This window comes from Porites lutea, chromosome 3 (genome assembly GCF_958299795.1).
Source record: "Porites lutea chromosome 3, jaPorLute2.1, whole genome shotgun sequence".
Classification (NCBI taxonomy): domain Eukaryota; kingdom Metazoa; phylum Cnidaria; class Anthozoa; order Scleractinia; family Poritidae; genus Porites; species Porites lutea.
Window position 1 is genome coordinate 4,377,525 of NC_133203.1, and position 23,890 is coordinate 4,401,414.

Genomic DNA, 23,890 nt, shown 5'->3' on the forward strand with positions numbered 1-23,890 from the left:
TCGACAAGTTTACTTTACAAACTTGCCAACAAATCTGGGGGTGTGTAAACCAACCTTTTATAGTTTTTATACATCACATCTGAAGTGAAACAGTACCATTTATCATACAGACCTCGGACGGAATGCAGTATTTCACAATTTGTCAAGACAAATTGCACTCAGTCAATATTTAGGACGATCAATCGTGAGCTTTTAGCGAAACCGTTCAAAACATTTCCCAAATCACCTTTACGGCCAGCCGGTTCTTACTTTTGACATGCGCCAAATTAATTTTGCAGTGCGAACTGTGAAGAGTGTTTGAATGAACATTGATAGAGTTACGCTTCAACAGAATAAAGAATTTATTATGCTTATTCTTTATTTAATGGTTTTATAACGATGTGTAATCTTAAAAAGCGTTTGATACGTGCGACATTTTGAGTACTCTTGCAAGCGATGTTCATGAACGACTGAAAACAAAGGGCACAGCGATTAAAATTGCAAGAAAGAGTACTAACAATCAATAAAAGAGATATAACTCACTGAAAAATTTACAGAGACAATAATTTTCATTCACGAAGACAAGTATTAAAGTGTCTCTAAAAATCCTGAGTCTTTAAGCTTAAAGCTTAGTTTATGTTTTAAGCCAGCCTGCCGGTGTTTGCTTTTTTCAAAGATGAATTCGAGGCAAGAAAATCGCTAAAAGTTTTCTTTCTACCGCCAATTTTATAACTAAATATTCTTCAGGCCCCAGTTGTTCAAAAGTTGGATAGCGCTATCCATCGGATAAATCACAATCTACTGGATAAGTATTAGGGAAACCAATTACACTATCCAATGGATAGCGATTTATCCGGTGGATAGCGCTATCCACCTTCTGAACAACTGGGGCCAGAACGTTTTCTTTCCATTTTCCGTGAGAAAATATATCTAAAGGCTTTGTAAAGTTCTGTAAGCTTACATCAAACCTGATACAAGGTCAGATCATTATCTCAAATATTATAAACGTGCATAAACTTGCCACATAAAGTGTGCTCGACTTCATGAAATTAGATATAAAAAAACATCAAATACAATAATTACTCAGGCTCACCATTCGAGATGCAGCTCCTAAAAGCTATCAAGCAAGGCCAGAATCGCTTGAGACTTTTAAACCCTCTTTCGCATCTAGCAAGGTGAAAAACGAAAACCGGATGCCATGAAAAAACTCTGTCAGCTTCAGCTGTCAAAGCAAACAAGTTTCAAGATGCTGCATAAATTTTCCGCATGAACTCACCTGTCAAATTTTGACCAATCAGAGCATAAAAACTGGACGACTGGACGTAGAGCGTGACTAACGCGTGACCATGGTAAGAAAAGGTCTTTCCCGTCTGTATTTTTAAATAACTGGGTGAATTTCCGCGTCCGAGCTCAGTTTGAAATCAAAATCTTAGTAGTGCGGAGCCATAGTGACATAAACACAACATATTTCATATGCATTTTTAAAAAAATACACTTAAGCCTACGATCATTTGAAAACTAGTAACTAGTCGGCGGATAACTTCCAAAAAATACTCGACTTCGATGGGTCGACACCTGAGTCCGCGGTCGAATGATACTGGTCAGCGGATACCCTGGGCTCCCAAACTAGATAGAAATTGTGAGAGTAAACATTGGTTTCCCTGTGGTGCGGTCGGACGGTCGGTGGTCGGTGTACGGTCACGCGATTACCAAATTTTCTGGGATGGGTAGATTTAGTTAGCTATAGGGCTTCGCGCGCCCTCGTGGGCAGAGCCCCATAGCTAAGTAAATCTATCCATCGTAGAAAATTTGGTAATCACGTTACTGTACACCGACCGCCCGCCAAGGTTGTTTATATGCTCAAACTTTCAAACTTACAACACTCGGGATTTTTTAGAGACACTTTAATCTCAATACTGAATGAAAATTGTTGTCTCTGTAAATGTTTCACCGAATTTTATTTCTTTTATTGATTGCTTGTAGCCGGTCTCTTACAATTTTTTTTTAAATCGCTTTGCCGGTTGTTTTTAGTTGAACTTGAACATCAGGGGTACTCAAAATGCCGCGCGTATCAAACGCTTTTAAAGATTACACATAATAAAACCATTAAATGAAGAATTAAAATTATAAATTCTTTATTATGTTGTTCGAATATTTGACAGCTCGCACTGCAAATTTGGCGCTTGTCAAAAGTAAGAACTGAATGGCTGTATAGGTGATGTTAGAAATTTTTCGCCGTTTTCGAAGAAAGCCCTTTATGCCCTGCATACCCCATAGGAGCAGGTTGCTCTTACTGAACAGTCCCGACATTATGGAATTCTCTTCATGAAAACGTTTTAAAATAAGGTCAATTCCGTAATTTTTTTTGCAAAGGAAACGCGTACTTTGATCGTCCTGATTATTGAAAGAGTGCTAACAATTTGTCCTGGAAAATTGTGAAAAACCTCATTCTGTCCGAGGTATGTAAGGTTACTAAAAAACAGCGCCTCATAATACTGTTTATCTCAGACGTGATGTATAAAAAGTACACATGTCTGGCTTACACGTCACTAGTTTGTTGGCAAGATTTTGTAAATTAGTCTTGTCGAACAAAAAATTCGGCTTGATTTTTTATTTTGGCCTACCTTTTAGACAAAGGAATGCAACCTTTTATTTACAATGAGTAAACTGGCTTATCTACTGTGATCAAGAACCATTATGGCTCTTGACTCATCGAAGATGATTGCTATAGTTTGGGTGTACATATAAGGCTTTTAACTCAATGCCAGATTTGTTTCACTCTTGGACTGTTTGCAAATTATTTTTCTTCAAAATAATTTAACCTTTCCCTCAAATGTCACATGAATGTGTTTGATTTAAATTATAAATTCATTTATGGGAGCTTCGCTCTTAGCCTTGGCTTATTAAATTGACTTCGGGTTGCAATAACCGATCAAGAGTGGAGAAGTACTGATGAAAATGTGAAAAATTTGTTAGCTACCAGCCTAGGAATTGTTACGCAGTAACTAAGATAATGCACAAATCTCTGAGCCGGCCCTAAACTAATGCCAATTACTCTCCCTTATGGTGGCTCGACCGGATTTTTTGGGGGGAATACCTCCCAAGTTTGATCATTAACTGCGTCGGCATGAGTAAAGATATGGGAAAAACATTGAACATTGAAAACAGGGAAGGCTTTTAAATGGGGCCTCAAATGTAACCAATTTTCCCCTCAGATTTTGTGTTTACGAGTGAGCGTCCTCATTATTCGCTGGCATTGTTTTCAAGTTCATATGCACGTGCACATTTAGCAAAAGAACTAAATTTGCATCAAAAAGAACTCTCGATTACTTTCTGAAGAAATAACCGGAACATGCTAATAACTGGCTTGTGTCACAGATAGCAGTGAGAGCCGAAAGGCTGAACGCCACGGCTCATCGTGTAGAATGCAATACTTAATTATCTTACTCGGGTTATAACATTACAGAAACTCTTACAAAGAGTTGCTGTGATGTTATAATATATCACTAATTTCTTTCCCCGGTTATTCCGGAGATTTTTTCGGAAAGTAACCGAAATTTGATGCAAATTGTATCTTTTTGCTAAATGTGCACGTGCATATGAACTTGAAAACAATGCCAGTGAATAATGAGGACGCTCACTTATAAACACAACATCTTGGGGGAAAATTGGTTATATTTGAGGCCCTATTTAAAAGCCTTCCCTGTTTTCAATGTTCTTGAAACTTGCAGGGTATATGTACTTGCTGCGTTTTTTATACCTTCTTTTAACATGTTGAGCGGTTATTTTTATGTTTCACTCAATTTTGAAGAAAAAGAAGTGAACGAACATAAATAACTGAAAAATGTGTCGATGCAACTGTTCGTTACTCGTCTGCTGTTCAGTAATATGCAGGCCAACTCTTTTCTTCGTTGGTTTTTACTACTGCAGATTTGTTGTCTGTTCTGTTGTTGTGCAACCAGTCAAAACCAGTTTTCCTCACTTTCTGATGTGACAGAGGCCTTGCGTAAAGTAAACATCGATCTGGTCAACAGCCAGCTGAACAGTTCAGGAGTACAACATTGTGATGTGACGATTGCGGGGGTAAGGGTTTCTCTCGAATTTCCTTGGCCGCTGGACAAAAATGGAATCATGCAGTTGCCTAGCAACCAGAGACTGCCAATACCAGATGTAGGTGACTTTGCCAGGCAACTATGGCGTCAGGTGGGAATTAATGGTTTATTACCTCCTTTGCAGTTAGTCGGGCTTGGTAACTACGGTCTCTCCATGGAGACTTTCCTGCTATCATTTCAGGCGGGAGACATATCGGAGGTTCAAATAACTTTCAACATTCCCGGATGGGATGCTTTGCATCAATTTAAATTCAAAATTGTCCAACCTAAACTGCACATCAAATTGGATTTCCTAAGACGACAAGCTGATGTCAAAGCCAAAGGTTTCTTGGTATCATTGAATTACGTGGAATCCAAATTGAAAAACAGCGGATTGCCGATTGAATTAATTTTTCCAAACAACCTAGATGGCTCTATGGAAATCATTGTCGCTGATAAGAGTGCTATTGTCGAATTCAACTCTCTAATACCACTGCTTTCCTCGTTTATGAATATTAAGTCCTTGGAAGCAATCAGTCGCATTTCTCAAAACATCACTTTTCCAATGTTACATTTGCGCTTAGCTGCTGGGCTTTCTAACATCTCCATTGCTAACGTGACAATGGTTTCAACACGACCCTTTTTAGTCCTAGGAAAAGTGATCATAAGCACTGCAACGTTAGAGTTGACAGAAAATGGAAGCTCGTTTCATGCCAGTATCAACATCTGCGGAGAAGACATATCGGTTAATATGCGTAATGATAGAGACGGACAGTATCTAATCCTCGAGGCAGCGGGAGAAGAAAAGGAACGGTCTACAGCAATAACTGTTGATGCTTTCCTTTCTTGCTTCGAGGACTTAAAAGAGCGCCGACCAGACATCAATTTCATGCGAATGAACAATTCTTCTTACGCATTCGGTCTCAAACAATTCTGCATTAGGTATAAAATGAGACCAAACTTGCAGCTAGCTGACATTATTGTCCTCTTTCAACTTCCAAGTGATTGGAACGTCTTCAAAGGAGCATTCCTATCGACACAGCTACTTAATTCAACACTAAGCGCTAAAATTACCCTCTCTCGTCATAATTCACTCGCAGATATAAAGGCAGAGATTTTTGGCCAAGCAATCATTGGACATCCACCATTGATAGAGTTTCCTTTTTTGATTGAAGTCCCAACTAAAGCCAGGCCCATATCACTGACTCTTCAAGATACAAAAACGATAAGCGTTGATTTTAAAACGTTGTCAAAGCTAGGAAGGCTAAGTGGTGCTTTTCCTTCTTTTCTGAACACGCTACTTACACAGCTTCTAATCAGGAAACTGAAACTGGAATTTTCCTCAATGCTTACTGGCGCATTCACAATAACCACTCTGCATGTTGAAACTCCGCCGAAAACAGTATGGAACTTTCCATTTTTTTACCTCGGGAATATCAAAATATTTCACACGGTGAATCACACTCTTGTTAGTGGTGAAATCAACCTTGGAAATGTGAGCTTGCCATGCCGACTTGACTGGCCGCTGACAGGTGGAGACCCAGTAATAGAACTCCGAAATTCTGCGATGATAGGAGTATCGTCATTTGTCCAGCAAGTTTATCAAGCGTTTTTTGGAAGAGAGAAAATCAAGGACATTTCTAGAGGTTTGAAAAGAAGCAAACTATCAGTCATATCTAGCTTTACCCTTGAAAAGGCCTCATTTCAATTATCCAGAAATCTTTCACTTCAAAAAGCATCATTTAAAGGAGCTATTGGGATGTATTCATGGGAACTTCTGAACGATTTCTTTGGCGTTAGAGATATTTCTATTTCGATTGACATCGACGTCGGAAAGCCTTTCGCCCTTTCTATCCAAGGAACAATCATTTTGGTCGAGGGAAGCGTTAGCATGCCTTTCCAGCTGAACGTTCCCTTCTCAAGAAACCAGTCACTAGAAATCAGCCTTCCGGAAAGCGCACGACCACGTATTTCTTTCCGAAATCTTACTGGAATATTATTTTCGGCAACAGGAAGCAAGTTTCCCTCCACCCTTGGATCGTATCTTCCAGAGTTAGTTCTCCAAAAACAGATTATTTCCTTCGATGAAAAGCTAACGATATTCGAAATTAATGCACTTCAGGCTGTCCTGAGCACCCCATGGGATCTTGGGGGCATTGGAGCTCTTACCATTGGGAATGTTACAGTCTCTATGAACCCGCACCAGTTTACGTTGAGGGGAAGTCTTTCGCTTGGTAATACAGTATTGGAGCTTAAACTGACAAACTCTCCCGATGGACAAGTGTTTAGTCTAAATCACCCAATAGAAGTCAAAGGGCTGAATGATCTAATAACAGATGCCTTGAAAAAGATGTTGCCAGGAGTAAAAAGTTTACCGGATGTTGATCTGTTAGGCCTAAATATCGCTGACAAATCCTCAGTACAGTTTGCGGAAGTACAGTTCTCAAATAATTTTGATTTTCTCCAATCCTTTGCCCTTAAAATAAGGCTCTCCAATTCTTGGTCGTTTTTCCAGTCAACCTTTTCATTGCTCGCTCCTACCATGAACTTACACGTTAACGATCTCAGTGACATTCCAAGTTACAAGCTCGACATATCTGGCACTATAGAGTTTGTAAACGGAAAAAACCTAATAGTGTTTCCACTTGAATGCAACATCCCAGAATCACAGAACTCTATGATCACACTGAAATTGCAAAACAAAGTGGTTTTTAATCTCTCAAATATTGCAGCGTTACCGTTGGTCGGTAAACTGATTCCACCTTCTCTACTAACACCAATTTCAGATATCATTGGAGACGTTCAACTTTGGCCATTAAGAGGAGACTTCGAACCTACAACAGCACGTTTGGAGTCATTAAACTTAACAGTAACTGCTCTCAAACACTGGCAACTGAAAGGCTTTCCACTGGCGTTTCAAAATATTACCTTAGAACTGAGAGTCGGCCAAAACGTTCACGCAACTCTACAAGGAATTATTGTCTTAAACGCTAAGCCAATTTTTGTGCGAATGCCATTCCCACCAGATATACCGAACGTTCCTGAATTGAAACTGACATTCCCAGGATTTCCAGAGATAACGTTGGCAGAAATAGGTTTACAACTTGTAGGTGGCTTTGGCTTAGAAAACCTTTTCCCGCCAGTTTTTGGTAAACTGAAAATTTCAATGAAGGTTTTGAACTTACGCCTGTTACCACCTCTGAGGCAGTTGAAGATCCAAAGCTTCCGGATGAGCTTTTCACTAAAAGACCAAGTCATCATTATTGATAACTGGTTGCGTATATCTGACATAACGGCTGACCTGAGTGTGGCAACAGCCAATAAAGTGAGCGTCGCTGGGCGATTGGCATGTCTCATGACGCTTGGAAAAGGGGACAATGTCCTTCAAATTCAAGGGGTCCTATCAATGCCTCATTACTCTTCTCAAGCGTGGGAACTTAACATCCTCCCGCAGCAAACGGATCTTTCAGCAGCTAATATTGTTGCATTGACTGGTGGTGGATTTGATTTGAAGGCGCTGTTTCCTGACGACATTCTATCAAAAGCAGACAAGTTTTTATTGAAGCACTTTAAGGCCGCTTTCAATCCCAACCCTCGTTTTCAAATATTCAACATAACATGCGCTTTGGAGGCAAACCTTAGTGACGTCTCGCTTCCCCTTGGAATAAGAATTCAGCGTATTTACATAAAGCTGTTTATTGAGGACGCTTTCACTGCCAAGCAGTCCGTCAAGATCACAATATATGTCGTGATTAGCCTTGGCAAGGCACTAGTTCAGACAGTTCTCGCTGTGTACAAGGACTCCGTTGTTCTAGGTATCGAAAACCTTAAGGAGCAACCATTAACTTTATCAGACTTGGCAACTCTGATCGGTGGCGATCAGCTGCTTAACATTGTCCCTGGCGCCTTTTTGAACTTCAATAAAGTGACTTTGAACAGCTTGAGCATCACATTCAGAAAACCTCAATTTGATGTACTCAATGCCACTGTTCAATGTGATCTCAATGGTTTTGATGTCGGTTTTAGTTTTCCTCTTCCAGTGCCTGACCCATCCAATAACTTAAAAGCAAGACTTACAGTTCAATATTTGAAACTCGACTTAAAACAAAACAAGGACTGGGAGCTTAGCGCAGCAATGAAAGCATCGTTCACCGGAATTCCGTTAGAGAAACACTTCAGTGACCTTGAAGGATTAGTAATTGTGACGTCACGATCTGCCATAATTACTCTTAAGAAGAAACTCCTTGACACCAAAGTTGATATGAAACTTGCTGGCATAGACTGCAACTTGAACATCAAGTTTTCAGATCCAGAAATTATATTTGTTACACCACGACAGCCCAAAATTAAGGTCACCCTTGAGGTAACGGGATTCGATGTTCTTAACAAAATGTTTCCCTTTAAAGTGTTCAAGGACACATTAAAAATGTATGTCGTGATAACGGAAGAGACAGGTATATCAATTCAACTAGAAACAATACCAATTAGGGATGAACTGATACCCTGCAAGAAGGACAACGAACTTTATACCTGTGATTTTACATGGCTTTGTGAGAAACATTCTTATGTCAGATTCAAACTACCTTCTCTTGCATATACAAGAGACGGCTTCTCTGCCATCATTGACGTTCAAGGCTTGGACACGCTGTGTGTTCCTATCACACTACCTCTCTTGCGACAGTTCTTCAAGAATATCCCGTTCCTCTTTAATCTAGCCAAATCAAACATTCCTTTGTGGCCCCCTCCGAACATAATAGGCAACTTAAATAGGATGGGATGTAATATCGATAACCTACCGAAGGGCATGCAGCGATTCAAAAGTCCAGAATTTCCAAGAGAGATAACCGTAGCCCTCTCTATGTCGCAGAACGGTCCCTTAACATTAAGTCTAGAGGTTCAGAATGGAGAATCCTTAGATGTGGCAATGCCGGTGAGTCCCTTACGTGACTTGCTAGCAGTCTCCTTCAGGCGATTCTCCATCGGAACTATTTTCGGGTTGCCATTTGTTGACATTGACGCTGAAGTATATCTTTGGGATCTTAAGTTTGTAATACTTCTTTCACGCCTTCCAAGACAAACTCCACTGCTAATCAACGCGGCAAATATGGAAACACACATAATCTGCAAAGACTGCTTCTTTGTCATCCTGGGTTTTTTGCCAATTCCGATTTTCGCTGCACCCTTGTCCGTGAAATATCCGACACTCATTGATTTCCAAGCTCAATTAACAATATATCATCGAAGACCAGATTTTAAAGACTTGGGCACAATTGCCTCTCTTTTGGTTGGGCTTGTAAAGTATTACACAACGAAGGACTACTTGTTATCGATGGATGACATAAAAGCTGCAAATAGCAGTTTACTTGTCCTAAAACTGTCGCACGAAAATGACTTGACTATGATTCAGCTACCCGCGTTCTCTAGTGGAGGTAAACTAACATTGAATGTCCCGCCAATTGATGGTAAGAAGTTTCTCATTGGCTGGTTGAATTTCATGAAAACGTTTGAACTTAAATGGCTGCTACAGATTGTTCCCCTCAATTATCGTGTTTTGGACGTTGCATTCAATATCGGTCCTTTTAGATGGCCTTTGCTAAAATTTGCAGCTTCATCGCCGGAGGAGCTAAAGAAAAACAAAGATATCTGGCCGTATCCCGTGAAGGAGAATGGAGACGATGCATTGTTAAAGGCGTCCGCTGATTTAATTCTTCTCTCTGCTGACGTTGTTTTTCGATTAAAAAACTTTGGAAATGCTGGTCTGTCCATGCGTTTGAACGCTGGTATAAGTAGGGTTGTAAAGATTAGCTTTGACGCCGCCGCACAAATCAACTTGGTGGACTTTTCCAACCCCATGCTAATTTCTGCAAAAGCTCACCTAAAACTTTTTGATGTACCACTCCTTAGAGGTGAGGTGACTGTTACCAAAGACACGATAGTGGTATTCGGGGAGATGAAATTTAACTTTCTGGGCGTCGTTAAATTCGGTGGAATGGTAAGAGCTGTCTTTGGTCCTGGCCTTGTATTTGTACTAGATGGTGCAGTAGATCTTCAGTTTGTGGGTGTGCAATTATCTAGTGGCCACCTTTACATAAAGGAAGTTCCCTCCAGCTCGTTGGTACGCGCATCATCTCGATTCATGGGGTCCAAACTAAACATTGTGATTAGAAGACGTGGTCTTTCTATTGCCATTGAAGCACAGGCGAAAATAGCCGTTGGTCTACAAGTTGAACTAGGCAAAATAAAAGTCTTTGGAAGGGACTTGGGAAGAATTGTTTTGAGCAGTGGCTTTGATTGTGATGTGAGGATTTCATTTCCTGGACGAAGCGCGTTGAAGATTTCATTTCATTTTCTGAGAATGAAAATAGATCTTCCTTCATTAACAATTGATGTACAAGATGCAAGACCTGAGAGAATTCCTCCACTTTTAATAGATCATGTTAAGAATAAAGCGCCTACTTTGATAATAGATCTGTTCCAAAAGGATCCTCGTTTGATATTAAAAGCATTTATAGAAGGACTTACGAACTTTGTTGGCAACGCGGGGGAATTCGTCAAAGACTTGCTAAAAATGGGCTTGAACCTAGGAGGAGAGCTAGTAAAGGACGTTGGCAGATTCCTCAAAAACCTCGCTGACTCCGCGAAGGCATTAGCCCAAGCAGCTGAACAGGCTGTTCAAGTTGCTGCACAGGCGGCTAAGGCTGTAAGAGAGGTGGCTACGAAAGCTGTAGAAGAGGCTAAAAAGGCCGTTGAACAGGTTTCAAAAGTGGCAGAGAAAGCCAAAAGACAATTTAAAGAGGCTGGAAAAGCTTTGATACAAGCTGCAGGAAAGGTGATACGTCTTAAAAATGCTGTTAAAGAGGCGAAAATGGTCCTCAAAAACATCTCGAAGGCACTTAAAAACGTCGTTAATAGAATCGGTCAGATAGCCTCGAAAATAGCGGACGAAATTGCTAAAGGTCTTCGTAATCTTGCTGGAAAGGTGACCAAAACTGTTAAAGGATGGTTTGGAAAACGTTCAATATATCGACGTGATGCCCTTACCGATAAAAAGAGAGATAAAGAAAGGGAAAAAAAGAACCTCCAAAAAGATCAAAGCAATCAGAAAACTCGTGTCAGGCAAAAGGAACGAGAGCTTGAAAGTGCACACAAAAGAGAACAGATAAAGAAAGCCTTGTATGAAGATGCGCGCAAGGAGGCACTCCGTTCAACAGAAAACCTCAAAAAGACTTTGAAAAATAAAACCGATAAGATGGCACACTTAGATGACATCCTCAAAAAGGGAAAGTGCGTGACTGGTGAGCATAACTGTCACCTGAATGCAACCTGTCTCCGCTCAGGACCAGAAGGACAATCATTCAAATGTATATGTAGACGTGGGTGGGTAGGAGATGGTGTCTTTTGTGAGCGGCCCATTAAAAGTGTTGCAGTTATGTCGGATAGTCCAAAAGCAGTAGGAGAAGCAGTTTCGTTTTCCTCTTTCATCCTATCAGGAACAAATGCTAAATATAGATACAGTTTTAACAGAGCATTTAGTGAATACGGTGTCGCGTCATACACTTTTAATTCACCAGGAGTACATGTGGTAAATGTATTTGCAAAAAACAACGTAAGTAGTGTCTCAACAAGTGAAATAGTCATCGTTCAAGTGCCGGTATCCAATGTTAAGCTTCAAATAAGTGGAGATCGTAGAGCATGCCGTGCTGTAAATCTTAATCCCTCAGCCAGTGGGACAAATGTCTCATTTACTATTGATTTTGGAGATAACACTTCACTTACCAATGTGAGAAGTCTAGTAGGGCATCATTATCGACAACCAGGAGAATTCATTGTAAATGTAACGGCTTCGAATTTTGCAAGCAGCATTAGTGGGACATTTTTGGTGAACATTTCCTCAACCCCTTGTGATCTACTCTATTGTGACATGTGGTTACTAGAGAGGGCGTTTCCAGGGAAGAAATTATCTGAAATCACGTCATTGGCATGGTTTTTTACGCAGTCCTCGTTTTTTGGAAATAGGGAGATTCGACTTAATAAGATTTGGAAATACCTGGCATTGATGTACCCATTGTCCTATTCAGTGTTTGAGAAAGCTAGTGCAGAGATAAAATTAGGGGATAGGAGATTACAGTACAGCTTCAGAGGATCATACATTGAAATCGATGCTATTTTGGCTGGGATACTGGCATCGCGCCTAACGTTACCAAGTGGAAATAAACCCTCGCCATTTCTTCCACACATTTCAAAACCACTGGAAACATTCACCTGGATTGCATCTGTACTAATCGACACGACCGACTTCTTAAGCACTTGGAATACTTCAGTAGAAAGTACAACATTGTGTCAGGACAGACTTTCAACATCAACAGTTAATAGTGCAGTTGATGGTTACGTTTTGGGTTTAGCGATTACAAATTCATCGGGCAGTGAAAAGCTGTCAAATGTTTTATTCGACTACTATTGTCCTTCAAATAATGATGTGAAATACAGTTGGAAAACCAGGTACCAGGTATTCTATAACGTTTTCAAATCAATGAAAAATGGTGAACCCCTGACCATGGTGGTAAATTCTTCACTGTTATTTAACCACATAGCGAGCCGGGAGAACTTTGTGTCACCCATACGATCACTTTGCCTCGGCTATTTTTGGAACGTAACAAGGTCCATTCTGAAAAATCCAGATGACATGGTGAATAAAAGCGTGGCGTTATTGGACTCTGCATACCCCCACGCGTGCAACCTGAATCAGAATTGCTCTCAATGTGTCTTGCAACCAGGATGCGGATGGTGTAAAGGTGAAAAAAGTGGTTTTTGCACCGCTGGCCTATCACGTGGACCAACATCAACGGCTTCTTGTAGTCCAACGGAATGGTACCATGGAACTTGTACGTCAACATGTCCATTACGTCACGGTAGGTTATGCAGTGGAAATGGAATATGTGAATCTGGTCGATGCAACTGTTTTTTGGGATTTCATGGGAAAGATTGTTCGAACAGGGGCTGTGTCTATAAGACGAAACAAAACGATACTCTACAAACAATTTCCGTTTGGTCGCACGTCGATGTCGTTAATATTCAAAAGGCCAACTCTGGACTTTTGAGACTTTTTACTAGAGCAGTCAATTCACTTGTGACGGTTCCAATGTCTAATCAAAATTACAAATGTATTAACGATAGTGAAATGTTAAAGTTTCATCCGCTATTCCCCAGAATGCTTCGCCTTTCGAGGAGCGAAGCAGGACTGGACAGCTTCTGTGGCCTCTTTGAGTCAATAGCTCCCGAAAGTGAGTCCCCATCTGCCTGTAAAGGACGCGCAAGTAGAGTACGATGTTTGGAATCTGGCAAATGTTCCTGGAATATTCGGGAACCATGCTCTGGAATGATATTGGAAGGCTGTTTCAAGTTAACGCAATGGGTTGATCTGCTTGTTCAGAAATCTGATGTTATTTATTCGCCGATACCTGGCAACGTTAAAATAGAAAAGGACGCCGTTAAAATCACTGGCTGGCCTGAGAGTTTGTGGGAAGGCTATACCGTAACAATCTCTCATTTGAGACCCTATAATATCACCACTGTGCAGAGCGGTCAAAAAATTGGGAAAACCTTGCCACGGGTTTCAATTCTTCCAGCGTTTGTGAGCGTACAAGTCAAACACGATGGCGTATATAAAGATCCCATGGCATTCCTACTTCCCTGCAGCCCAGGCTGCTCTCAAGTGCTTCATTTCTACAATGGGTTGTGCGACCAAGCATGTAACACAGACGCATGTAATCACGACAACGGAGAATGCATATCCATTTATTTCAACCAATCGGATTACGCACTAGAGCCAAAGAGTTTTCATGATTTGTATTCTCCGGCTTCTTTAAGGACATTGTTCCATTTACAGAAAATAACTGGAGAGAAAAATCTGGAAGTTGCACGTGGGCCACTCAGTGTCTTTTCTATTGCTAAATGGATTGTTGTGGAAACACTCAACACATCTGACTTTTATTCTTATCTTGTATATAGAAGTCAAAGGAGTCGCTTGATCAAATTCATTAACCATTTGATAGCACTGAACACATCGCTGGAGCAGATGACTCTGTTAACGGCACAGAAGTTGACTGAACTTGGAGTACATAACGTGTCTCCGTATAGTAGATGTGGTTCTGACTACGATATTGTAGACATTAAAACATCGTCTCTGCGAAATCAAACGAACTTTCAAATTGGATTGAATAAGCTTATGTCTGCTCAGATTGTAGATATGACACTGGGTTCAAATTACACCAAATCGCAAGAACCGTATCTTCACCTAGTAATACCGCGTAATGCTGTCAGTTACCGATGGTTGAATCATTTTGATCCAACTCTGAACGTTGAGAGCACTTGCGACTCACTGACTTCGTGTTCGGGACATGGTATTTGTTTGACCAATGGCAATTGCAAATGCGACAACTTTTACATGGGAAGAAAATGTCAATTTAATACCTGTCCCGGCAGATGTTCTGGTCACGGTACATGCATTGAGGGTGTATGTGTTTGCAGTGTAGGTTGGGAAGGAGACGATTGTTCCAAGGTAAAGTTTTGCACACTGCTCTGTCCTGAAGCATGGATAGGTGACAGCGTTTGTGACCCAGACTGTAATACTCCCGAGTGCGATGGAGACAAAGGGGACTGTCAAGACGTTTGCATTTGCCCAAAATCATGGCTTAGTGATGGCGCGTGTGATCACATGTGCAATAACAGCAATTGTGGCTACGATGGTGGTGATTGCGTCGAAGAGGAGTGCAGCTCTGGGTGTCGCTCTCAAATGTTGGGAGATGGGATATGTGATCATCAGTGTAATACAGAAATATGCGATCGGGACAAAGGAGATTGCAAAAGCCTTCCAATCTGCCCGTGCAGCTCAGTTCTTCAAGGCAACGGAATGTGTGATGATAAATGCAACATTTTGGAGTGCATGTACGACTATGGAGATTGTGCATTCCAGATTGTTGAAGGCAGTTGTCCTCAGGCGTGCTCACCTCCTATGATTGGTAATGGATTTTGTGACTTGTCGTGTAATTTATCTGCTTGTAACTTTGATGGCGGAGATTGTACAATTTCGACGAGCTCAATTGATTCATACTCTGAAGGTTGCCTTCCTACTTTTCGAGGCGACGGAGTTTGCGATTCTGTTTGCAACTTGCAGGCCTGCGGATTTGACGACGGTGACTGTCCCAAACCCGTCGTGCAAGAATGCGCACCGGAATGTGAAGTGGACATGGTAGGAGATGGAACCTGTCAGCAACAGTGTCAAATAGAGGAATGTTCATTTGACGCAAACGATTGTATGTGTGCTCCAGGATGCCTCAACTCAACTTTGGGAGATGGAATTTGCAACATCGACTGCTTTGTGGAACCTTGCAATTATGATGAAAATGACTGCATGTGCCCTCCTGAGAATTGCCCAAAGCATTTAATTGGTAATGGACATTGTGATGTTGCCTGTAACAGCAGAATATGCGACTTTGACGGTGGGGACTGTACATGTTCAGCTGGTTGTACCATTACGTCGATTCGTGACGGATCTTGCGATCCCGCTTGCGATTCAAAGCTTTGTCATTTTGATGGTTTAGATTGTGGAGGTTGTGAATCGGAGTCACATTTAAACATCTGCGACGAAAACGCTCACTGTGTTGTTGACAACAGATCGTTACCGTTTGTACGATGTCATTGTAATAGAGGATTTTATGGGGATGGATTCTCCTGTGTAAAAAGAGGAAACTGTTTTAACGGAAGTGACGTTTGCTCAAGAAATGGGAGATGTGTTGACAGTAATGGAACATTTGAGTGCTACTGCAATCCAGGCTGGGTGGGTAATGGCGTTTTCTGTGAGAATGTTGACGAGTGTAAAGAGCAAAATCATAATTGCAGCATGCACGCAAATTGTATAGATGTACCTGGAACATACAATTGCAACTGCGAAGCTGGGTGGTCAGGTGATGGCTACAACTGTACAGATATTAATGAATGTAAAATGAATTCAAATTCATGTTGTGCAAACGAAGACTGTGTAAACAGTGAGGGAAATTATTCTTGTGAATGTAAAGATGGGTGGCGAAAAAGCGAAAATTCATCCCTCTCTATACGGGAACGATGTACTACAAATCATATTAATCCATTGTGCGTTGACGTAGATGAATGTGCAGACGAAACACACAATTGTTCTTCTCAAAACGGCCAAGCAAACGCGCTTTGCACGAACACTATCGGCGGTTTTCAGTGTACCTGTACACAGGGATGGCAAGGTGATGGCTTTTATTGTAATGACATAAACGAGTGCGCTAATGGCTCCGTTTGTGGCGATAACCAATTCTGTATTAACACGGTTGGAAATTATTCATGTTCCTGCCTGGAGGGATTTACATCCACAGGCCCATCAAACGAGGACTGCAAGGACGTAGACGAGTGCGTTCTTGGTTTAGACGACTGTGATATGTTCGCGACCTGCATTAACACCAAAGGAAGTTTTACGTGTGAATGTATGCCTGGATTCGAAGACAAAGGAAGGATTTGTACGAAATATCAGTGTGGTAATGAGACGAACAATGTCACACGTTCAAGTGAGAAAAACGGCACTGTTGCTCTCCAGCAAGTCTGTTCTTGTATCGGGCAGTACATAAATACTGGAAGAACTTGCACAGACATAGATGAATGCGAACGGGATTCTTTCATTTGCCCCTCATTCGCCCCAGTTTGCCAAAATTTAATTGGCGGTTATGAATGCAAATGTGATGCCGTAGACAACTCATCTTGCGATGCAGTAAACCCTTGTGACTCTACCAATAACACTTGCAACGAAAACATGACTTGTATTTCGATTGGCATAGACCACTATTGTGTCTGTCCAGAGGGGTACACTGAAAACCAAAACGGGACAGCTTGCATTGATGTCAACGAGTGCCATAACCTTCAGTTTTATGGATCTTGTGATTCCAACGCTGATTGTGTCAATGTTGATGGAAGTTACGACTGCAAGTGCCATCGTGGTTTCTTTCAGAGTGGAGATGCTTGTTTCGAAATTGATGAATGTAAAGGAATGATTACACAGACTGTAGAAGGACAATTGGAGGAATGCAGAGCTGGTGTTTGTGCATCAACCCAAACATGTGTCTCTTACAACAGTTCAATTGCTGAAGGCAAGGCTGTTAACTCCACCTTTATTTGTGCTTGTGACGAAAGTGACAACAGGAAAATAGACTGTGTTGAGACTATTACAGAGGTTGTCCAAACTGGAGACAACGTGACAACTGTCATATCTATTCCTTGGTATTCGGTAGTAAACGTTAGTTCTCATACCATTCCCACGTACCAAAGTACCTTTACGCATAACTGCACCGACAAAGCAATGTGCAAGAACCTTGCAGGATCATACCAGTGCATTTGTCTCCATGGATATAAAAGTGATGACGGCGGATGGAGTTGCCATGACATCGATGAATGTCTCGAGAACAACACCTGTCACCCAAATGCCACTTGTTTAAATAAAGAAGGGTCCTTTGATTGTAAATGCAAACCTGGGTTTGCTGGAGACGGCCCGACCAACTGTTCTGATATCGATGAATGCTCGTTTGTAAACTGCACCAAAAACTCATTCTGCAGAAATATAGTAGGTGGTTACGTTTGTGATTGTTTGGATGGCTTTCATAAAAACGGAAGTGGGTGTGAAGATGTGGACGAATGTTCCAAAAATACCCTCAATGAATGTCACCCGAGGTCGTCTTGCTATAACTATATTGGTGGCTACAACTGCACTTGCTTCACAGGCTACTGTGGCGATGGTTTCAGATGCTCTGATGTAAATGAGTGCAGAGAGAGCTCCATTTTATGCGGGGACCATGCCTCATGTTACAACACTCTTGGATCTTACAAATGTACGTGTGACCCAGGATGGACCGGTGATGGACAAAACTGTACCAATATTGACGAGTGTGCGCTTGGTTTGCACATGTGCATTGAGAACTCCTATTGCACAGATAATGAAGGTAGTTACACCTGTTCTTGTCACAGCGGATGGAAGCGTCAGTGGTTTGAGCCATACGGTAGATGTTCCATGTGTGACGCAAACACATTTTGCTCCGGACATGGCCAATGCTTGCGAAATGGATCATGCGATTGTCTCAGCCACTACAGCGGTCGAAATTGTTCAGTATGTAATCCAAACGTCCGTTGCTCAGGCCACGGAGTTTGCGACTTCAATGGTACTTGTCATTGTGAGTATGGATGGACGAGAAGACCCTTGGACTGCAGTATCTGTTTACCAGCGGAACTTTGCAGCGGTCATGGTTTATGTAACGACAATTTGTTGACATATAAGGAACAGCCGTGTTTTTGTGATGACAGACATTTTGGTTATAACTGTAGCACAGGTACGAATAGATATTTTCCTGTATTGTGTTTTATTGCTGGTTGTATTTGTATATTTTTTATTTTTTCTCCACTTCGCTTTAATTACAAACACCTTGCATTAATTACAGAAAATTAAATAATACTAAGTAGGAGAGGGGCACATGTTGGTAGACTAATATAGTGCCCCCTAGTAAAATTGTATATTATGACAAAGAAAATAGATACAGTATAGATACAATACTTAAGACAGCAGAACAATGTAATACTATTTTGTTTTTAGCTGACAGAAAACGTGGCCATCTTGCTTGGTGACCCCTGACTATTATTGTTGGTGACACTGTTAAGATGTGTTTGGTAGTGGTCGTGTAGTTTAATAGCTTCTAACGCGTCAGTCATAGTTTCTCAGCTTCACAGTCAAAGAAGGAAAGGCGTGGCCTTACCAATGCGGAAATCGTTTCACTTAATTCTTCAGTAGATGAGCAAAGAAGACTATATATTAAAAAAATTTAGTACTTACTGAAAGTTCATGTTTATGAAATAATTTTCAGCATGTCCAGTTATAAAAGGAGAAATGTGTGGACCTCATGGTGACTGCAACCGAAATGTTACTGCATTACGTCCATGCCTTTGCCATCTCGGTTATCAGTGGAGCGATGCTTCTTCATCGTGTGAAGACACCAATGAGTGTCTTGTTGGCTCCCATGAGTGTCTGTCACCAGCCAAATGCGTGAACACACCTGGGTCGTACCGTTGCGAATGTCCTTCCCTTTTTGGATGGTCCTTTGATGGCAGAACGTGTATTGATACTGATGAGTGTCAATACCCAAATGTGTGCGACCCACAGGCGTCATGCAACAACTATCCTGGAGGATTTAATTGCAGTTGTAATATAGGATGGCGGGGACAAGGGGAACATCCTGTATGTTCTGACATTGATGAGTGCAAGGAAGGAATTGACAGGTAATGTGTTATACTGGGATTTCCTCTCGGGCTGAGTACGTGATCGCCGTCATAATGTGACAAATTTGTCAAGGACAAACCCACGTTCTTTAAGTAATCAAAGCCTCCCATCTCATTTTCAAAATGATCAAAATGCGTCACAGTATGACTTCCTTTACCATATCAGCTCACTTTAAATCTCATGAACGGTTGTTCCTAAGAGAAACCACGTTATTCTGGTTAGTTTTGTTTACGAATTCAGTTTTGTCGGTCTTAGTTTTTGGGTCTTTGGCTTCTACCTAAAAGTCAATACTGTTTGTCTTATCAAAGGTGTCCTAATCCGTCGACATGTGGCAATACCCTTGGAAGTTATTATTGTGTGTGTAATCCAGGATGGGAGAAAGTGTCAGAGTTCCAGTGTTCAGACATAAACGAGTGCAGTCGTGGAATCCACAGGTGCGATCGCAACTCTTATTGTGTTAACACAGCTGGAAGCTGGAAATGCATATGTAACAGCGGATGGTACCCAGATCCATCAAATGCTCGTCTACCAACATGCAGAGACGTGAACGAGTGTGTGGATAAGCCTAATGCTTGCCCGGTACAATCAACTTGTCTAAACTCTGCAGGCTCATATGGATGTAACTGCTTGTCTGGTTGGAGGAATCAAGGTGCGCACACTTGCGTCGATATTGATGAGTGTTCTCAAGGATCACACAGGTGCCCATCCAATTCGAGGTGTGTCAATACACAAGGCTCGTACCGTTGCAGCTGCTTTTCTGGTTGGATGAACCATGGTCATTATTCTTGTGTTGACATTAACGAATGTCTTGAAGGACGTTACAGTTGCCCGTCCAACTCACACTGCGTCAATACACAGGGATCATATAGATGTGACTGCAACCGTTGTTACTATAAATCTGGAAGTAGCTGTTATGGTATGTATTAGCCCGTTACGAAAATTACGCACAATTCTTGACATTGTACAAAAGCCGAAATGCAATAATTGTTTTGTTATTCACTCAAAATATTTTTAAGTTCCGAACAACCTTACCTCCTCAAAGACGTTCTTCAAACCATTTGCTTGTTTCTCGGCACTGTTTCAGGATTTCAAAAGATCTTCAAGATAATGCTCAAAACGCAGATGACATCCATCGTACAATATTTTTAGCGTATTCTTGCGTTTCTTCCGTTCAGATTTAATCAGAAATTCAGCTATTTCGTCTTCGGATAGCCGTTACTCTGCGAACCGGCTCCTTGTGCGAGTTTGGGGAACATCCCGCTTGCCACGAAGGCTACCAGCGCGCGTAGAAACTAGCACAAAGTGAGCCTGTTCGCAGGCTAGATAGCCGTAAACTCTTTCGTCATTTTCCGAACTAGGATGACGCGCCGCTGCCTGGAAACGAGGTTGCTATTTTAGCCGATTGAATCGGTTGCTTATCACTTACATCTTGCAAATATGGTAAGCACTGACTGGTTATGAGCTCGAGGAATATTTATTTATCTACATTTATACAGGATTTACTCCTTCAGCAGGGCTGATATCAACGAGGGTCCTCTGTATACAAGAGAATGGCAGAGAAAAACATGAAATGGCAGATACTTGAGAAAAATACTATACAGCAAAATTACAGAATAACAGTCCTCAACATCTTCTTGAATTGAGGCAATTTTGCCGCGTCTGGGAGCTCATTGTAGGTCCTTGCTTGGCCCCGGTATATAATAGATTTTTTTATTAACTTAGTTCTCACAGCTGGAAGTACAACATTAAGTTCAGTGCTCTTTTTTTTTCTGATTATTATGGCCAACTCGATGTGAGATGCAAGAAAGGTCAGTAGGGAGGGTCCCCAATAGGGTTCTTCAATCTCGTAATCCCGAGCAAAAATTTCGTGCAATCCCGTAATCCCGAGGGTTATTTTTCGCATCCCTTTCCCAAGCATGCTTTCAATCCCGAATCTGGCCCCGATTTTGCTCTAAAATCCCGAATCCCGAGCTTCAAATAAGGGAAATCCCGGATCCCGAAAAATCTATTAGGGACCCTCTGCGGGTACAAGTCTCTTCAAGCAATTGAAAATGAATGTGCACAGATGTTGTTACCACCTACTACGTAGGTTAGCCCAACCAAGGTGTGATATCGGGTCGGCTGGACTAACCTACGTAGTAGGCCGGGGGATTGGAGCCAATCAGAAACAGCGAAATATTTTGAATGAACAATAAGCTAATATGAACAATGCAGACAACCTAGTGACATTTGCGGTATTTGTCATGATTATTTTACAGCCGACTGTCGTTTGGCAACTCAGTACTACTACACTACCACTTATACCAGCTATACTACATATTACACAAAAAAATGCGGTTTTATGGGTCTCGGAAGATGCAGGGACTCACGGTAGGTAGTAAGGCCACGGGGTACTCAACAAGGTTTTACGCTGGTAGGCTCTACAGGGGCACCCAACGTCAATTTTTAGGAAAATATCTGTTCGGAAGACGATTTGAGATCTATAATTTTCGGAACATTTGTTGTAAAAGTTCTTGCCTGCCTGCCTCTCCTAGCACCTTCGAACATCGAAAAAATGGTATAATTAACCATTTTTAACGGATTTTTACCCTAAAAAGGTCACCTAGAATTTTCGGGAGCCTTTTTTCTGCCTGAAATTTTCGAAAAGGTAAGTTTTGATCCCTAGAATTTTCGGATCACTAGACTTTCAGCTAGAAAATCCGAACAGGTGAAAATTTTTAGGGGATAAAAATATCCTATATCTACCGTTTAAATACTAAAATACGTTTAACAATGCTATGTTTAAGTAGTTTTGAACTATATTCTCGTTTGGTGCCCCTGGCTCTACCCCAAGGTCCAATCCCTTACCCCTTTATATTTCATTTGTGACAAAAGGTACCCTTTTCCTATACCTTTTATCACTGAAACTAGGACGTTTCTCGACTTTTTCTTAGCCATAAATTTCATCTGTTAGCCCTCTTATGGGTCTTTTTACAGACCGAAATGACAGATTTCCCTACCGTTTCATATACTTCAACAAGTGATTTCCCCACTCTTTCACATACCTGAAGCCTGAAAAAGGCCCGGGGAGCCGGTACTCAACAAATGTTTGTACGGGGAGGCTCCGCCCCGAGGTCCAACCCCTTACCCTTTTGTATACCATTTTTCAAGAAAAAGGTACCCCTTTCGTATACCCTCCATTGACAAATGGTACCCCTTTCACATACCTTGTTTAGAACTTTCCATCCCTTTTAACTGCTGTAAATGCACTGTCTTTGAATTAGGACTCAATCTCAAAAATGGAACGTTTTCTCGACTTTTTAAAGCCATAAAATTCATGTGCTAATCCTTTTGGGCTCTTTTACAGACCCAAATGACAGATTTCCCCACCCTTTTATCAGTTCAACTAGTGAAATCCCTACTCTTTCATATACCTGAAGCCTGAAAAAGTACCCCTTTCGGGCGGAGCCTCCCCGCATAGACCATCATAGGGAGTACCCCACGGGGGAAAAAGGTCGCCCTCTTCGGCGGAGCCTCCCCGTATAGGCCATTGTAGGCAGCACCCTCCCCCCTCGGGCCTCGGGGTAGCAAGGCATGCAATATGACCCTCAGTAGATCTAGGATAGTAACATGTAGTAAGTGCCAGAGCAAGATAATGGAAAGTTAAAGTACTGCTAAGTAGCTTTCACTGACTACAGTATTTGCCAACATTCCATTTTCCAACCGGAATTTCCGGGTTCCTATGTGAATGGTAAGTATCACCGGGGGTCCGGGAACCCTAGTCTACTGCATAGCCGTTTTTAGTGTCGTCACGCAACGCTCCTCCCCACAAAGGAGGTTGCATGACGACACTAAAAACGGCTATGTAGCAGACTAGGGAAGCCCCGCTGTAAGACGAAATCGAGATATTGCCCTATATCTTCCTACGTTAGCTGACCTGGTATTTTTCCGTTTTCCGTAGGACGAAAGGAAAGACAAAAAGTGTAAGAAGAGACCGTAAGTTCTGGGTTGCCAACCGTCATGGAGCAAGTTGTCCGTGCTATTGAGCAGAAAAGTTTTATTCGGGAGCTTAAACAACGACGACGGCGACGGCAACGAGAACGGCAAAAAGGCAATAAATTTAGATTAGCAAAACAACAACTTTGCACGTGCCTCACGTTTTTTTGTACATTTCTTTAAGCCGTCGTTGCACGACTACAACTTGAAAGTGCCTAATTTCACGTTTAGTCGAGGGCGGGAACAGAAGAAACAGACCTTCAGAATTCAACTCCAAAACAATTTGCCCACATTTGACGAATTAAACGAGATGAAATAAGCGCGATAAAGTTTGAAGGAGCTGAATTCACTTTTTAAGTGTCGTTTTCATAGCCGTCGCCGTTCTTGTTGCCTAAGCTTCCTATTGCCTTTTTCAGTTTAAATAACTCAATAGATTTCTTTTTGATGTCCATATACCCGGTAAACAGTATAAGTGTGGGGTCGGAATGTAAGTCAGCCTATTGGTCTGTCG

General features: G+C 41.5%; 3 protein-coding genes across 3 annotated transcripts in view; 2 read left to right on the forward strand and 1 right to left on the reverse strand.

Moving 5' to 3' along the window:
• The window catches only part of LOC140930242 (sperm microtubule associated protein 1-like), a 182,946-nt gene that overhangs the window by 40,588 nt on the left and 118,468 nt on the right, over positions 1–23,890 (reverse strand). The gene's annotated exons all lie outside the window — the stretch shown is intronic.
• The window catches only part of LOC140931458 (F-box/LRR-repeat protein 20-like), a 70,313-nt gene that overhangs the window by 35,269 nt on the left and 11,154 nt on the right, over positions 1–23,890 (forward strand). The gene's annotated exons all lie outside the window — the stretch shown is intronic.
• Positions 9,966–23,623, forward strand: LOC140930235 (uncharacterized). The gene is made up of 5 exons (XM_073379905.1): positions 9,966–18,463; positions 18,992–19,403; positions 19,713–20,320; positions 21,663–21,774; positions 23,345–23,623. The coding sequence occupies exons 1-5, from the start codon at positions 10,021–10,023 to the stop codon at positions 23,427–23,429; spliced, it is 9,660 nt and encodes a 3,219-aa protein (XP_073236006.1). The 5' UTR covers positions 9,966–10,020; the 3' UTR covers positions 23,430–23,623.